This window comes from Anopheles ziemanni, chromosome 3 (assembly GCF_943734765.1).
Source record: "Anopheles ziemanni chromosome 3, idAnoZiCoDA_A2_x.2, whole genome shotgun sequence".
NCBI classification, from domain to species: Eukaryota; Metazoa; Arthropoda; class Insecta; order Diptera; family Culicidae; genus Anopheles; species Anopheles ziemanni.
In genome coordinates, this window is record NC_080706.1 from 34,903,932 (window position 1) to 34,922,905 (window position 18,974).

An 18,974-nucleotide genomic window follows, 5' to 3' on the forward strand; every position below is an offset into this window, starting at 1 on the left:
CTGGAAACTCTGTGCTTCCCTTTTGAAATCGAAATACTGTGCAATTTGTTAGTGCACAAGGTGGGTTGTCATGGAATAATTATAGTTGAAGCAAGGGATTCACTTATCTGGCTCACATGCCCGATGATCCGTTCACGAGACATGAGCAGTTCTGTGCTGTTTCGCTTGCGAGGTGAAATTGAATACAAAGTATACAAGCTGTAATATAAAGCGGTACATAACTGTAGCAACAGACGATGACTATAGTTTTTGCAAATTCAAGCTTTTGAAATTAATTGTTTTATTTTATCGCTAAAACAGTATTTCGATGAATTGGTTCATAAATAGATAAATATTTTTTTATGCTTTGTAAATTTGGCTTTGTATGTGAATACTTGATTTTTATAATTACTGAGAAAATTTCAGTACGGTATCGTTGCCACGGCAAACGGCATATAAATTATTTGAATTTTCTGGAAACTTTAACTATTCATCTGAAATAATCTGTCAAAATTTAGGAATACCGAAACCAATTACGTGAATTTAGATACGAGCGAAATATACGAATACAAATTTAACAGGACCCATCAGCCAATGTAAACTCATTTAAATGTCACTGCTTCTTTAAATTGATTCTGATTAAAAAGGTCAAACGCTTTGAAATAGTTCGAACTGCTGCTGGTTAATTTCTTGGAACAATACCACTTAATATTTTCTGTTTAGATTGTCTCTGGCATCTACGGCATGAAACTGACATATGCACCATCGCATCTTGAAATGAGTTTGATATGAAATGCGACTTTCTAAAACGGTCTAAAACGGTTAGCCAAAATATGGTCCTTGTTAGCTACTTGTCGTAATATTAGAATTACGGAATTGGAAATATCAATGCATTATCTCTTCAAGTGTTTGGTGTTGAAACATCCATGCATTAACTTGAGTCTTTTGATTTCTGTAAAATTTGTCTTTAAAATGTTTAGTTCAATATATTGGATAGTCATGCTTGAATAGTAATAATTGATTGCGAATGTTACAACATGTTAATGTACTGATATGGTCTTTTCAACCTATCAGTATTCACGCTATATTCCATTGAATTTCCCCACAAAAATAAAACCAACACAAAACAGTCCCACTGTAAAAGATGCCATCCATTTTTTTGGCATCTAGCGCACGTTTTAAAATAATCGAATTTGTTTTCCCATATTAAAGGGTTAATTCGGCGATAAATTGAACCTAACACGATTGAACCTTCGATTAAACCAGTGTTGAAGCAGCTTAAAGCAGCATGCAATAGAGCTGAGCCAAAGGAATTAATCGAAGCAGGGAAGCTACCGGTATCCGGACGAACCCCTTTTGGGACAAAATTATGAGCGAAGTGGCTTTTGCCGAAATAGACCATAATGAATGTATTTCTATCGGGGGACTTTGATCTTGCCGGCTCGCAAAAACCTGCCGTCTGCAACCTCCGAGTGCTCCCGGAAGTCTGCAGGAGTGAAAGAGACAGGCTTGACTCGTGCCACCAGACCGGAACACCCGATAAACGAGCAGGTTAATGATGACAAATAGATCGAATAAGATGGGCCCGGCTTTATGGGCGCCCATTAGAGCGATGCTTGATGGTTTCGAGCAGGATAACGGGATGGGTGGCGCAGGATTCGCGCCCCTCGAGGACCACATCCGGCGTATATTCGAAGTGTGCTGCTGCTGCACAACGTGTTGTCGACTTTTTGACGAATTACAGGTACGTCGTAAAACGCGAATGTTTACAAGGCACTAAACGGGACACGGCGTGGAATGTATGTTTGTAGGGTGTTCTGGAATGTGGATACGTCGTCGTAAGGCAAGCACAAAAGCAGTGCGCAAAAAACAAACAAACAAGCGGAAAATCCAACAGCTACACTCCGGAAAGCACAGTGCTACAACAGGGGTGAATTACCGATTAGAGGATTAATGTTCTCGTGTCGTAAACCGTGCGCCATCACCAGCAGATCCATCGCCTTGGTTTTCAGCTCGTGGGACGCCGAACTCGAACTCGGGATCTCCTTCAGCTGCACCAGGTCGCCCTGTGAAGAGAGTGCCCAGGGGCGGTGGAGGGGAGAGATAAAAAAAAGATGATGTGAGAAAAAAAGGCTCGTAGTGCGAAGGGCGAACAGGCGCCATCATCGGGCGTCGAAGCGATTGGAATCGAAGTTGGAAGGCACCCGGTTTAATGGATGCTCTGGCGCGGTCGGGATCAAAATGGGATTTGCTTTCGGTTGTAGATAAACAACAAAAACACACACAAAAATGAAAAAGCACTTAACGGAAACACCTCCACCGGACGGTCGCGTAGTTCCTTACGTTGTAGCGCGCCTTGTGATCGATGGCCGCCGTACTGTGGCGGATTAGCGTTTCGCTGCCCGAGCTCGGCTTGGTCGGGACCGGAAGGCCGAGATTTTTGAGCGACCCGATCGAACCCTTCAGCAGGTCCGGCTTCTCCACCTCGGGTCCGCCAAACTCCTGGAGCTGCTGCAGCCAGCAGCACAGCATCGCCTCGATACCCTCGTCAACCTGTGCACGGCGATACGGGTCGGCATCGGGAGGTGTCCGGATGGAAATACATGCAAATTAGACCTTCATTAACGTTTCCCTTTTGCGGGTGGGGCCACTGCTCTGCTGCCCGCCTCGCACTTACCCTCCGCATGTCGACTGGGAACACAAAGTCCGCCGGCGAGAGGACGATCTTGTTCGGCCCTTTGGAGAGGCGCGTCTTGAGGATGTAGTTCCTGTCGATGGGAGGAGAACAGAACGAAACAGTTGGTTGAAACAAAAATACATTAGACAACTCCCTTGTCGTAACGGTTGCGGCCCAAAGGGCGACGTAGTTGTTGGGAACCATTTAATTAGATACCACACTCTCGCCCGGTTTCGATAACGAGTTCTCCTTAGGGAAACTATCCGAAACGGACGGTTGAGTTGGCTCGGATTGTCCTTCTGGCAATCATTTCCAACCGAGCTACAAAGAAACGAACTCTTCGGCGGAAAAGCCAGCGTTTATGCTTTGCGGAGCGAAATGAATTCAAAGAAAATTATTTCCGTCCCTTTGGTGTCCTGTTCGGGTTTCAGCGATGTCCTTCACTGGATTCCCCAATTCAGTCTCAGATTCGTTCTCGAAGGATTGCACACTTTAAGGTTTGATTTACGGTTTTGTTGACTTCGTTTGAACATTGGAACGATGAAAACGACAAGTGAAAAATACTAATGATCGTAAAATGTGTCACAAACCTGAATAATTTCCATATTATTTACGCACGATAGGACGGTTTTAATTATATCTCATCTTACTTTCAACTCCTACTTTTATTTCTAGTATTTATCTCTTCTTCGTTGAACATCGTGCTTTTTTCTAGTATTTAGAAGAAAACAGAAGGGTCCACACTTTTGCGATGCTGCCCAGTCCAAACCACTCAGGAACTATTTTTACCGTAAATAATCGTAATTTTCCCTCGTGACCCAAGGCGGGAGCACGGGACACTGCTTTCGGTAATCGGAAGCCGTGGGCTTTTGGCAACCGGAATCGTTTCTGAGCATTCCCGGAGGCTTTTCCAATAATGCCGTTGGCGCAAGACATACTTCACGGTAAGGAGGCAAACCCAGAACGCTAAAACCCAAGTTCCAAACAGTTGGCTTTTTTTCTCTTCCGGTGCGTCCGGCGTTTACCGTTGGAATTCTTTGCAATCGATGGCATGCGGCAAAAGGAAAACAAGAAATAACGAAATGCTCGCAGCCGTGAAAGAAAAGCGAAGCAGTGGGAGTCACGAAGCGCTCGGATAAATCGTGCTGGTAAGTCGGGACGGCACGGCGGAAGAGAAAGTTTCATTTTCTTTCTCGATGAAAACTTAATTGAGTGAGTTATGCTTTGTCCCATTGCAGGGACCGTACCCTTCCATTCTATTACACGCTTCCTTTCCTTCCGCTTCTGGGCATGTTTCCTCACGGTGAGGGATCGCCCCGGAGCGATCGGGGGGGTCATAACCGTGGCGAACCGATTAAGGCCCAGTGTCGCCGGTTCGTTGCTTTCGTTGGTTTGCTTTTTTTTATTTTATTTTGTTGACGTCCTTATCGCTTTTCATGATTGTGTGTATGTGTGCGCACATTGCCGGCACTCTCGGTCGACACAGTAAGCCACCCAGAGCTTCCCAGTACGAAGCGTTCGAAAAGTGCGTTAACCTAATCGAAGTCAATTAATTTTCCGGAGTCACGAGTTTTCCGCCAAACGGACCCTCATCATGTCACAAACATACACACATACCTTCCCGAGGGCCGCCTCACTTGGTCGGAGAAGGATGCGCAGGGACGAAAGTTACAAAGTTCAGAATTAAAAGTTCGGAATACTTTCACCGCCAATGGAAGAGAGATAAACACTTCATTGGAGTTTTCTCTTTCTTGCCCGGGGCTTTCCCTCGAGTTTGTGGCGTTTTTTTTTACACGCGTCTCCCGTTATGAATGGTTGGGACCGGGCAGATCCGATGATGAGGATACTTTCCCGAAACGAGCACCGTTCCGCCCGGATGGGACGGTCATAAATTCAGGGATGAATCGTTTGAGTGGCTTCCTCGGTATCGGATAAGTTTCCCCGATAACTTTGCGATACGGTGCAGTCAAAGTCTTGCGTGCGGATTGGAGCGAAGGGCAGGCCAGGATCCTCCGTTTGGACAGGCCATCAGAAGGTAGGCTGTACTTTTGGAACGGTGGAGGGACCATTATATGGCCGTCGAGTAATTTGTTACCGGGCGATAATGTGCGGCTCCTTGCTGACACCTGACATGCCGAGGAAATCGCTTCCGGAGCTGGCTTTTCCGAGCTCGAGCGGCGGTTGTTTAAGCCACGGTCAATCCCTGGTCAAAAGTTGACTACGATTCGCTATCGATCGAGATAATGGACTATCGGCCATTGGAAGAGCTTAAAAACTTGTTTCAAAAGAAGTACAAAAATGAACTTATTCTTAGTACTCCATAAGCTCTAGTAATTGATAAGTTTAATTACGGAACGGAACAGGTATTCTTAGGACAATCGCTTTTTTGGGGTTATATGAAGCTTATCAATGAACATGGCTTAACATAACCAATTGTTGCATGAATAAAATCGATTTTCTAGGAGTTACATCAGTTTGAAAAATATATCATCAACTTGATGCTATATAGTAGATATTTTTCATTTTCAAACATGTAAACGATTTTTATTAAATTTAAGGACGGTGAAACAACGATGAAATCGAATCAATTTTTGACAGAAAGATTCACAATTTACAGATTTATTTTTGGATACTGATTGCTCCTTTTTCCAAAATACTTATAGCCATATCATTTCAAAATTAATCATTTCCTTTCATTGCTGTTCACAAACAAGTACAAGGCGCCTCCATTATCGCTTGTCTGCAAGTTACGCCTAGCCAATTCTTGTGTCACGGTGTTAGTGGTTAAACTCCTCTTAAACGGATGGATCGTTTTTTTCAAACTTTGCACACATGTTTGTTAGGCATGAGAATAGGTTTTTAGCTATATCTCCCGTCAGGAAAATACATACTTTTTTAATTGATTACGATTTTCTATCGTCGTATATTGGTTTGTTTGTTTACATCAGTAATTACATATGAAGTGTAATCTCAACAGCACGCTGTTACAGAGCGTAGAAAGTTGATTACGAAAAAATTGTTTCTTTGCATTAACAAGAAGAATAATCTTCATTATGTGTCGGTAATAATAACAAATGTTGTTTAGTTTAAGTAACTTTTACATATGGGTGAATGTAAACATCGAATCAAAACATGCAAACGTCGAAGAGTTGAAAGTTAAAATACAAAACATTGGTTGCATTATATATGTTTATTGATCTAGCTTGCAACCCCACGAAAATGTAAGTGTAACGACAGGGTTTTGGAACCCTTTGATTTTTACAGAGCATAGCACCTGTAGAATGAACAATCAAAATGTGTAGTTAAAAACCATATATTTTCATCAGTTGTATGTCGTTCAAAAAATGTTTAACCAAGGCAGCTAGTAAATCATATATTCTAACCAAACAAAATTCGATGGAATATAAATCGATTGACATTACAGGTAAGTAATCTATTATCGTAACCTTACCCACTGAAGCGCGAGGAATTAATATATTCGCTTCGGTCAAACACGGACATTTTAAAAGATACATCAATTAGAGCCATTTTCGGTTTTTTCTTTCAAAGCGAAAGCGTTGGCGTCCCCTGTGCTTCATGGGATTAAATATTAATAATGTTCCCTTCGCTTGCGCCGTTGTTGTTGGTTTTTTGTGTATCTAAATTCCGTGCTAACTTATTCATACCGCATTGCCGCATCCGGCGCCGCCGAGGAAGAAAAAAAAACCTTTCCGAACCGGGAATTCCAGCGACCGTGAAGTGAATCGGTAAAAAGTATCATAAATTTGCGATACCCAAAACGCGGTGACTCGGAACAAGTTAAACAAACTCTGCCGATTCACCCGACGGTCGGACCGAGCTTCGGTTAATCCATTTTCCCTTGCCAATTTTCCTACTCCACCACCACCACCTAGTAAATGTCCGGGGCCTGGTGTCCGGATGGAATGGAACACATAATGGCTGGCCGTTGGCAACAGGTCAGCACGCAGTTGTGCATTATTTATCATCCTATATTCCGGCCGTCCGGGGAAGGGCAAAGTTTTATCATTTTTGTGGTACCCGAACCCAGCCCCAGCCCCCCTCTCCCCCAGTGGTTGCGGCTTTTTTGGCGAACGGCATTCGCTTGGATGCAGCTGATTGAATAAACAAACGCCCGGTGCGCGTATTGTGAGCGAAGGCGATTAAAACATAACCACTTCCAGCGAAACGGGTCCCACCGGAGCACGTAATAAGTGGACCCAGGCGGAAATTAGCCGATTAGCAGTGGCGAACTTTTCCCCCAGCCCACACCCACGTCCCATAATCCGAGTTGTCCACGAAGGACGACGAATCGTGTGATGGCATGGATTTAAGGATATTCTTTGCTTTAATACTTTGCCAGCAAACAAGGCCTTCTTCGAACGATCATGATTCGAAATTGATGGTTGGAGGGAAGGGAAACACAGAATGTTACGAAAAATTGTGATTTTTCCCGGGGGTGGAACGAAAAACACTCTTTTCGTTGTCATAAAAGAGAAACACCAAACCGCACCGTCTCCTGCAGGCGTCACCAGTGGGCGGATGGAAGTTTTTCGAACAGAAAGAAAACACACACACACACACAACTTGTTCGCCAGTTGTTTGCCAATTTTCGACCTCTGGTGTTTTCGTGTACTCATTTTATAGGAGCAAAGTAAAAAAAAATATCACAAAATAATAAAACAACACCACGAGGAACGGTTCGAGACGCGCCCGGTTAAACAAGGGTTTTGTTTTCCACCGGCTGCACGTCAATCAACGTTGGCTGCGTGTCCAGAAATAGACGGCTTTGGGTCAGAAAATTAGGACGAAATCAATTTCGGATTCAATTGCTTCCAATCGTGTGCGTGTGTGTGTAGGGAAAAGGTAAAGAGTGAGAATACCCATGCGTTTGCAGCTTGACAGCGCGAGCCCAAACCGGCACCCTGTGGGGGCGAGTGCCGGTCTCTCGAGAAAAGGGATGAACAATAAAGCAGCCAACTTACAAGCGGCACGAATCAAAAAAGGGCGCTCTACTGTCCCCGGGAGCTGCCGGTCGAAACGAAACGAAGCCAAACGGGCAGCCGGGCGTAGTTAATACACCTAGAGAAAAAGCTAGCTCGTGTCGAAAGGGTGTCTGGGGTTTGGTCTTAATTTGATAGGTCCCAGGGTGGGCGGAAAAATTTCGACCGAAACGAGCTGTCGGTCAAGTGAAGCGACCCGGAAGAATGGGTAGAAAAGATTGATGGACAGAACGGGCTGCCCGTTGAAAGGTGCCATCCAGCTGTCTTACGGTGGAAGTGTTAACTCAATAGCTATTTCCATCCGCACACCGCGGCCTTGGCAAATACCAAGCGGGGGACCGTATTTACTTCCAGCATGTAAATGACATACGCATCAGAACGCCCGAACACGTCGCACGCCTTCGAGAAGGCAGCAGATGTACTCGGAATGAAATTTCACTCCGTTCGCTCGACAAGTTCCGAGGAAAAATTTGCATTCCGATGTATTTAAATAAAGCTGCACGCTCAGCGAACCGTATAAATTGGACGCCGTTCGGGGAATTTATTTCCGAAAGCTTTTCCTAAACGCCACCCGGAAAGCCTGCATCGAAAACGGTATGGTGTAATACCCTCCCAACGAGGGGAACAACGCGCAGGGCAAGGAGTAAAAGGGTCGGTGGAAACTTTGATCTCGGGTATGGGCCCGGACAACCGTGTTCCGAATGTCGCCGGAACGTTCGTTTCGCGCGAGATGAATTGCGTCACGTTTTCATTTCACGTTTTGCAAGTCGGAATCTCGACCTGGCGGGAGAAGGAGCGTGATGACCTTCGGAAGGAAGGTAACTTCCGGGAAAGCGGAAAGCACCGGAAACACGTACGGTAACGTTTACATGCGCACGGAGCGATGTTGCCATCCAAATGGCAGGTAATTTACCTCGGCATTAATGGTACCGGCCTTCCGGAAATGCTGACGGCGCGAAAATCCCCGTGGAAAACCCCGTGGTCCCGATGCAACGCGGTGAAAGACTTACCGGACGGCCACGGTGAACACGACGCTACCGACGATCATGGCAACCGCGATGAGCGCCACCAGCCCGACCACCGTCCAGCACAGCGGGCCGCAGAACCAGATCGTCTCGAGCGTCGCCTCGACCACCCAGTCGGCGTACCCGGGCGGAACCGGATGCATGCTGAACTGGTGCCGGTGCAGCTGGCTCTGCTGCAGGATCAGGAAGGGGCGCCAGACGACGGCCTGCTGCGGGTGGTGCGGCGAGAAGTTCTTGAAGTCGAACGCAATGAAATCGAACTGCACCGCCCGGTGCCGCCCGGCGTCCTGCAGCGTCGCCAGCAGGAAGTCGAAGAACTGGAAGTGCTCGCCGAACAGCAGCCGGTTGTCGGGCCGTTCCGGTGGCTTACGGTAGGTCCCGTTGGGGCCGAGCATCCGATCGTAGCTGGCGAGGAAGAGCTCACAAAAGCGCTCGATTTCCTCGACCGCCGCTGCGAACGATTGATTCACGGCTTGGCCGCCCCCACCGGCCCCGATCCCCGGCCCCGACCGGTCGGTGTCATTTTCCGCCGATGATGGATTGCTGGGGGCGGTCGAGGTGACAGCTTGGTCCACGGCCAGCTCACAGTAGCTCCCGAACAGCGTCTGGCAGCGGGCGGAGTCGACGGTTTGCTTGAGGATCTCCTGCCAGTTGGCAACGTGCTGGAAGAAACCCTGGAAGTCGCAGCCTTCCGACGGCTCCGTACCGTTCGCGGCGACGTCCAGCAGGACCTCCAGCGCTCCGCGGAGTTCCTCGTCGTCGGACGCGCCCTGGTGGGCATTATCGCTGTCCGCATCGATACTATCATCGCCGGTCGTCAGGCGAATTTTCAGCAAATTCTCGCTGATGTGCTCGTAGTCGCCTAGGTCGACGGCATGCAGCCGGTGCAGGATGGTGCGAAAGTTCTCGGTCAGTATCGTGAGGACGAGCAGGTTGCGCCGGTGGCGTAGCGTTTCCCCCAGCAGCAGCTCCGAACCCGCTTCCTTCGCCAGCCGCCGGTAGAGGACGTTATCGCTGCTGAATATTGCGCCCACCATGTCGACCAGCAGGATCTTCGTGCTGCCGTACCGCTGCAGTTGATTGATTACGCTGATTGTTTGCGGCGAGTTGATCGACGAACAGATGATTACCACTGGGGAAAGAGAATGGTGCGAGAGGAGGAAGGAGTGTTAAAATGTGCAAAGGCCACCGAGTCGAATGAAAAAAGGCGGAAAAAGGCAGCATAAAAGTTCGTTAAACGCTTTTGTCAGCCAGTGAATGGGCAAATTGATTGGACCCCGTTGTCTGTGTGTTCGTCTGTGTGTCGTGGCAGTCGAGAGCCGAGAAAATGGGGTCATGGGCTAGGCGAGGCCAGCCGATGGACACATTTACTATTGCGGGTCGTAATATATTTATCCCTGCGAAACCAAAGAGCAAAAATAAAGCTATATTCGTAGTGCATAACTGGCCGTGAGAAATTGATACTAACGGCTTTGGGCAACCTACAACCTGCACAAACAAAACACCAACCCTCTAACGGGGCTAATGTTTTGATGAGATTGCGAAAGTATTAAGCAATAAAGCCCTGATGGCCGTATCTTTCATCCGGTTCCCTACACATATTTCTTCCGCGAGTTGCGCTTGGAAGCGTGGCCGTGATAGCATTTTCCTGGACGCATACCGTCCGCTCGCTGCCGGAGATGCAAAAAGATTCAATACAAATAGAAAGTAGCGTACTGTAGCGTAGAACTTGTTTCGCCTTCCAGTTACGGGTCTAATTAAATGAACACCAAGGACGGCAAGGCAAGACGAAAAGCAGGATTCATTTTCCAGCCCACCACGCACACACTCCGATGGGAAAGAAGGGAGCTTCACTATGGAAAAGACGGACGGAGGTGAGTCGAACGAGCAACATGGGAACGAAAAGAAATAAAAAACAAAAAACTAACTAGTCCACGCTATCGGCAAACTGGCACAGGATCAGTCGTCGGTGGAACATTTCGTAAATAAGAAGTTAATGTCAGCCCGGGTGCGTCCGGGGCGAAAAAGAAAAGCAATCCTGTGCAAATGAAAGCTCGGGAGCTGAAGAAAACAAACTGTGCAAATCTGTAGCGAAAGAACCATGAGAAAAAAACAAACAAAAGGTAATGGAATGTACCCGCTTTCAGATACACACCCACGTAAACAATGTTGCCCAACTGTTTGGGAAGTTCGTTTTCCATACCGGAACCGCCGTTCGACGTTCACTTGCGACTAGTAATCGGACACGCCGGGGGAACATCGAACAAGCCGGAAGTGAACAAACTTTTGCCCTTTTGCCGGAGCTCATCTCGATCCAACTTGACGGTTGAGTGAGCTTTAATGGGTTGCTCAGATTATCAGTGAGCCGTAGTATAAGTGTTTCCTTTTTTTGAATGCTTCTTTTTACTATATTGCATCGATAAACAACACTGCTTCTTTAGTTTGTGCTGAAGGTAGATTTGTTTTTAAAAAATTTCTTTGTATTTTTTATTTCTTTTTGGTAATTTTGATCTTGTTATACCCTTAATTTTAAATTATTAAGCAAATATTAAACAATCCAAAGCCACTACCACACAGTGCTCTCTTCGATGCCATGTTCTCCGTCCTTTGCTACGACGAATCGAATAGAAATCGAATATGATCGCCGTAGCAAACGATGGGGATCATGGAACGGACGACGGTACTTAGTGATAGCAACTGTTTTTAAATTAAAATGCTTTATACAACAGAAAGTAAAAAAGCATTATATACACATACTTTGTATGTATAACTACCGATAAAAGTCGAAAACTAGGGCTTTTATCTACTACACAAATTTGAATACACTCTGTCAACTGTCGAAAAATTCTAACAACTCTATCGAACTTTTCAGCAAAATTTTCACATTTTTTAAGTCGTTTCGCACTTATGTTTGATTTGAATTAATGGATTATCTTTGACAGACGCACATTGATATCACAATGAGCTTCATTGACTTCAACTTTGCGAATCATGAAGGGAATCAATGCATTTATACCATTTATTCCCGAGTTCTAGAATTGCCTTAATCGAACTCGGTGAACACGTTAAACAGGATGAATTGAGCCTGCATACCGAGTTTGGTTGCATTTGGCTCAATTACCTACAATTCTTTTTCAATGAGCTGTTTTCTCTTCATCAATCTTCCGTGGGCATATTTTGGCCATTTTTGCAAATAAGACATAAACACTAGGTTTAAAGAACCCGTAATTGTGACGGGATTCTAACTTTGCCGCTAACTTTTGATTTATTGCTATCATTTCCGAGAAAAGCTTAAACAACAAATTCAGCAATACTTTATTGTTACATAAACAGGCGTATGGTAGAAATTAGAATAAGTATGAATAAAATTAGTTTTTTTGAATAAATGTGAGTTTTAATCCATTCGTTAATTTGACGTCAGAAACGTTAAATCCCGTATGGACACCAAATACTGATTTTGTGCATTTTTCTGAGATCTCTTTTTTCATAAGATGGAAAATGAATTCACATGAGAAAAAGATTTTATGTTCTAATTGTTTTCTATTGTCTTTAAGCAAAACATACTTAGGAAGTTAACTTTTTTCAATCTGTATGCCAATTAACAGCATGCCTTTGATCTCATGGTTTTCAAATCATAAATAAAACAAATCAAATAACAAAACACTAAATCAATCTCTACCATTCATTGCACATGTTTTTCAAGTATGTATTACAATTCAATTTACAAATCTAGAAGTCAAGTCAAGTCATACCATTAATAAGCTTACTTTACTTTTTCCTTTTGTGCATGTGGATAGTCATTCATAGGGGATGGTCTTGGTAGGGATTCAAACCTAGGGTGTGCCAAAGCGCATTGTATGAATGTTTGAAAAGCTAAATTGCTAATATGTGGATAAAATACTGACTTCCTGGCACCATATTTCTGAAACATCATAAGACATCTTAAAGAGACTGTTACTTATAAGAGGAACTCTGGCTCTGATCAATTCCGTTTAAAATTTCATCACTCCTATCGGTGAAGAATTTTAGGCATAAAAACATCATCCCTTCACAAGGCCTCGCGGTGAGCCCTACGTTGGAACCACTTATGAAACCCACGAGAATACTTTAGTATCATAATTCAACCTCCCGCCTCCCCCCCACCAACCCAGTCACCACGAAAAGTCGCTGGAGGGAGATACAGTTAATTTGATTGGGGTTGAAAGATGAGATCGATGAAAAGCCTTCCGGAGAAAGCTTACCAGGGTTACTCCCGGATGCTTTACACGACGTTAGTCCTCACATTTTTCCCGCAACGCTGGGGTTTGCGGGGCGGAAAAGGCTCACCAAAATGTGGGCGCTTTTGTTGGAATCTTGCCGGAATCCAATTTTGATTATGGTAATCATCGTTTCATCGCGATTGTTGACGTACGCACAGGATGCATCATCCACAACACACGGGCATTTGGTCCGCCGAGGCGAGTCTGTTTACACACAGGATCAAACTTGGCAAAATTTACACACACACATTCGCACTAACATACGTTTTCCATCAACAATTCGTGTGCCTACAGGGACAGCAGGCCTGAAGCCGTGCCGGATCCGAGAATCCCATTAAGAAACAAAATCAATCGACTGCGGGTTCATTCTGGCAGCTGGAATTTTCCTACCATCGGCAGTTTTTCTTCCAAAAAAAAAGTGTGCAGGAGTATAATAATTGAAATTCGAATTCACATTTCATTCGCCATCATAAACTTATCACCGTGGAACGTCTCGGATCGCTTTTGATAACGATCTGGCTCATCCTATTTCGACTCATTTTCCGAGCCGCGTAAAATTGAGGTGTGTTTTTCGCTTCGAAATAAGATCCCAAGGGTTCTAGCACATTTTTTGTCGATTTTTTTATTTTATTTATTTATGTATCACTCCTTTTCGCTTTTGCGCCGATGCGTTTGCCATTCGCCGAGAGGACACAGCGACGACTGCCGATGAATTTCCTCATCATAAGCCGATCGATCGAGACGGTTAATGGGGCGTGAAATTATGTTCATATTGGTGGAAGTCGTTCTTGCGCGCGCGGTCATCAGAGTGATTAATGAACTTTCGAATTCGATTCGGGAGGGGATACCTTTCCGGTGGCGGAAAATTTCTTACCTTTTCCGTTGCCATCGCTGAACGAAGCCGGAATGCTGCGGACGTCGGCTGCTATTGCGTACGGGATGTGCAGATTGCTGGCCAGGGCGAGCGTCAAGGCGCGATTGGAGTCTGGGAAAGAGAAGGGATTCTAATGAGCTGTGCTATATGCATTCTTAAAAAGGTTCAAAAATTCGAGTTTGGCGAACGAATTCAGTTTAGAAAATTCTAATGATCGATAATAACATTTACACTTAATTTGTTGTTAAAAATGTCCATTGATAATTAATTCTTCTTATCATAAAAAGTATTGTTTTCAAATCGTAACTTTCCCATTTTGATCTTGGGAAAGAAAGTCTGGAAAATTATTTCTCTTCGAACCTGTTAAAATTAAATTCTTTAACCTCTTTCACAATATTACATATCACGGGATGTATGTTAGAAGATCTAGTAACTGTTATTTTTAGTCATTGAACTTAATAGTTTTTCAACTTGTTCAACTTTTGGAATTTTTTGCTGAATAAACCACTTTGCCTAAACAAGTGCAAATCAAACTTTGGCTTTTAAGCAAATGCAGCTAAAGAAATGTGCTCCTTGTAGCAATGTTAACCTCCAATGAAAAATCCAATCCTTTCGATTTAAATCTTTACCGTCATTTTTATACAACTCTTTCAGTCTAAGATCACCGTACATTCTGTTTATCATGTTTCTGAATGATTTTTCTAAATGTTTTATTAAATCTGAGTATGAACAATGACTCAATTTTCCAATATTTTTCGCTAAAATAAGCATTTAAGTTGGTTGAGTAATTTCCCTCAAAATATAAATTATTCTGTGTTATGCAAATGAATCGAATATCCAAGGGCGTATAGACCAAAGACATATTTCGCAATGTAAATGTGTATCCTCAACCCGGTAGAATAAATAAAAACCAATCAATTTAAAGCAGCATACACCACGCACGCACCCGGGCCAAAACCTTGATCTGGCGGGTTTGGCATCAATAGCACGATATTAAACGCTAGAAACCAATCTGTTGACTTTCATCGAACAAATTTCCGTCGCTCGCAGATTGTAAATATTTGTTTCGCCAGCAGTCAAGCACGCGGAATGCTCGATGGAAGTTTCGGCGGAACTGCCCCATCCCCGTAGGATCCGCGAACCATACGTACAATCCTCCCACCTACGGGAGGTATGTAGTGCTTTCCTATGGTTTGCGTTTGATATTGTTGACCTTATGATTTATGTTGAAAATGTATTCTTTTGTGAACATTTCTACTAGTTTCTTTTTTCTTGTCCCACTTGGAGTGATATTAGTCGTGAGCAATAAGTTTTTACCAAGTACATGTAAAACGGATACATTACGAGAAAATATCAGTGCTCGCAACAGTGTGACCAATTTATATAGATTGATGAAATATGGCAGTAGATTAAACACCCAACCACCACCCATTCAGGCATGGGCATAGGAAAATAAATCAACCAACACAAGCGGTACCGCGTGTTTCCCGTTTTGCTTCCATTAGCAAACATTTTCGATTGTTTGCGATGGCAATTGTGGGATGGAGAAGTTTATCAACACCGACACGAGTTTGGGTGTGTGTGGATTCGTGACAAATCTGCTCCCTGTTCACCGTTGTTTGCGTCGACTGAAGCACACGCTAGCATGGCAAGCAGCTCGTAAGGATTTCCTTTTGAACGGTACAACCCGAGCGGAGAGAATGGTTTCCGTTCTCGGAAAATTGATCAACCATTGAAAGTCCTCTCGAGCTTGGAATAACATCTCAGAAATCATCTACCTACGCGATTGGTTTCGAGGTTTCCGAGAAAATGCAAACAACAGGAAGCCGTACGGGACGAGTTGTGAGCTAATTCCTTTGGTTATAAATTTGTATCAATTTGTCATCCGATGGTGTTCCTAACGCGATAGGATCCGCCCGTTGGATCGGTCGCACTATCTCTCGTGCGAGTGTTCGAGTTCTTCCGTGGCGTGCAAAAATCGCTGCGTGTCCTTCGATCCGATAAACACCTCCTTGGTCAACGAATCACCCTCCGCCGCTCGTTTACGAGCTCATAATCTGCCGATCGTGGTCAACATGGGCTGCCGGTGGAGTAGCGCAGCGTCATCAATACGTGACAGTCGGGGAGCATAAAAATAAATTTCAATCAGTGGAAATTGTTTTCCCCGGGAGCGCCCCCACGGGCTCCATGCACTTTGCTGGCCCCCAAACAGAGCCCGGAGATGCCCGGGAGCGTGTTCGTGCCGTTAAACGAGCTCCAGGAATCGTGCACGCGGAGAGGTGCGTCTGATGGGTGGGCGTTTTGGAAGTAGACGAGCGACAAGTTGCCAACGGTTCGATTTTATCGAGACTCCGATAATCCACCGTCAGCGGAAAGCCGCAGTGACTATTGGCAAAGTTGCAGTTCGGTTTGTTCAAGGTTGCGATTTTCGATGTACCTAACGAAAATGATGTATAACAGATCGACTTTGACACCAAATTATATCTCATGTTACTGTTTGCTATTGCATCTCTACACGGGGTTGATTTTTTTGTCATAAGAAATTTGTAAAATTAATAGTCTAATTAAATTAAATTATGTGATTGGTACCGGTTTTAATTTTACTATCTATTAGAAAACATTCCTCTTTAATTTGACTTTGCTTAAGTTCTAAATTTCATTTTTGAATAATTGGTAAAACAAGGTAGTAAAAAGGTATTTGATGCATAACATTTCATTATGCTAATGCGGTCAATAATTGTTATTAGCTAAGAACAGGTTAATTTTAAGCTTAAACTCTCCGGTTATGTAAGCCATTCATAGCCCAGTTGGGCTTAAATAAAATAAAATAAGATAACAATAAGATAAGAAGCAAACGGACAAAGTTGAATTAAATGTATGAAAAAACGTGTGTTCTGCAAAAGACTGCAAAGTTTGTTTGTCTCATTCCTTTAAAAATTCCTCGTAAAAATTGTTTACAGCAATTTTTTTCTATTCATCAAATAGCTGTTCATTAAAATCTGGATAAAATGTTTGGAACTTTACATTTTGTAGGTTAACTTTCACCTTAAAGGAAACGTTTAATAAAGAAAGGTCCTAGTTCGTCCACGTAAGATAACCTTTAAGGCAATTTATTTTTACGAATTCAGTGAAAGTCTTGAACGAAATACATTTTATTAATTAAGCTTCTTCTTCTTTTTCTTGGCGTTAACGACCTCTTGGTCATGCCTGCCCGTTAAGGGCTTACGAGACTTGTTTCCCTGTTGTACGTGGATGGTCAGTCCTCTCGTACAGGGGAGCGTCCGGTCTCGGTTGGGATTCGAACCCACGCCGTCGAGGTGGTGAGCCCCGGCGCTCGTGGGCCGATTTTCTAACCGGCGCTACCGCTCGGCTGTCGCGAACCCCCCTATTATTTAAACTATTTATTGCTATTTGCAATATATTATTTATTGCTCTTTTCAGCCTAGTCAGAAAAATCTGACGAAATTTTGGATGATAATTGTAAATCTCATAAAGTTTGTATTGTGAAAAGTGTTCGTCATCATTTAAAACATTTTTATGGATGCAAACATAATCATGCAGTATGTAGAAATATTATTTATCGGTTCGTGGTGATTTTTACAATACCTAGCAGAATGTGTCATTACACATGTTGTATTTATCCTTTTTCAGATTGAATCTCTGTTTAACCACGAATTAATCGATGTAGAGTGTCATAAAGTATTTTACATGAGTAAACAAGTTCGTCGAACAACGCTGGAAATCTAATCAATTCGTGCATAACAGGCATTTAACTTATGGTCGTGCACGTTCTCTCGTTCCTGCTGCCGTTCGCATAAATTACCATCGAGTTTAGCAAAGTTCGTCATCAGTTCAATCGATGCCGTGCACACTTGCTTACTTATATTTATTCATCTTAGTTCGTTCCGTTCGATCCTTGCCCGAAAACGTTTCATTTCACGTGATATCAATCGGTCGAAGAAGGGAGGTCGTTCAAAAACACAGAGCGAGGGAGAGATCAAGAGAGAAAGAGAGTGAGAGCAATAGTGCTAGGGCGAAAGAGAACAGCTTTCCGTCAGTTCGCAAGATTCGCTTTCGCGTACGGGTTTCGTTGTTGTTATTTTGATTTTCCGGATTCCGACAGGCTGGTGGTGTTTGGAGACGGTCCAAGGTGGATTTTCTGGGCGGCTGGTTCGCGGGAAACTTTCACCATGCCATGTGAGTGTTATTTCTGATTTCTGTTTCTCTTGCTTCCTGCTCGTTCACCGCCTTTCCCATCCTTCTTCAGCTTCAGGCTTCGATACATTTAAGCTTGACAGGCAAATGAAAATTGATGCACGTATTGGTTTTATTGCACATCGCACACGCTACGCCAGCCGGCCTCAACGGCTCCTGGTGGACCGATACGTTACGGGGGTGGCACAAAGTTTCCCGGCTTTCCCACTGATTGACACTGGCGGCCTCGGCTAAGCCGGGGCGACTCCTCCTGGCTGGCAGCCGTAACGGGCGAGATATGGATTTATCTCGCCAATGTTCACGTGTGTGCACGCTGTAACGAGCTCATAGGAACCACCTAGCGAAACTGGGCACGGAAGATGGTCGAAAGTGGATCCAGCGAAATGGGAACCGGTGCTTCCGGTTGACGTCACGTAGGGTGCAGACGAAAAAAAAAAATCAGATTGTGTGCCATTTTGTCAATGACTGACGCGAGTCGCCCCGAGCACCAACGAAGAGATTTCAATTTCATTTTCGAACGACTTTGTCCCGTGCCGGATTCCAATAGCTGGCTTCGAAGGGAAAGGGACGAAAAGTTCAGAAAACAAGCGTCAATCAGCTGACGACTGTGAGGGCTGGAGCAGTGAGTGGGCGGAAATCGACAGTGATTTTGCTGTGCTTCCAACGCACACATTAGGTTGATTCTTCACATCCGTTCTGACATTTCGGCAACCGGCGAATCGTTTTCACGAGATGGATCGGCTTGTACCTTCTTCCATGGGAAACTTTTGGATGGATGGAAGGATTGGAATGAAATACAAAAAATGGGGAAACAAATCTGTACAACTGAAACTCTCTATATGAGGGAAAGTGGGGCACTTTACACCGAAGTTGTGCTCTTTCTTGTGTTTTAGATGATTTGTATTACTTAAGAATGTGCCAAATAAATAAATTTCAACTAGTCCT

The 18,974-nt window shown here is 44.2% G+C and overlaps 1 protein-coding gene across 1 annotated transcript in view; it reads right to left on the reverse strand.

Annotated features, from left to right (window-relative positions):
- The window catches only part of LOC131284639 (uncharacterized), a 44,068-nt gene that overhangs the window by 13,006 nt on the left and 12,088 nt on the right, over positions 1–18,974 (reverse strand). The window contains exons 4-8 of the mRNA XM_058313503.1: positions 13,815–13,925; positions 8,667–9,813; positions 2,657–2,747; positions 2,323–2,532; positions 1,919–2,045 (exon numbers count right to left, since the gene is read on the reverse strand). Coding sequence (XP_058169486.1) covers positions 1,919–2,045; positions 2,323–2,532; positions 2,657–2,747; positions 8,667–9,813; positions 13,815–13,925 — 1,686 coding nt within the window. The remainder of the gene's footprint in view (positions 1–1,918; positions 2,046–2,322; positions 2,533–2,656; positions 2,748–8,666; positions 9,814–13,814; positions 13,926–18,974) is intronic.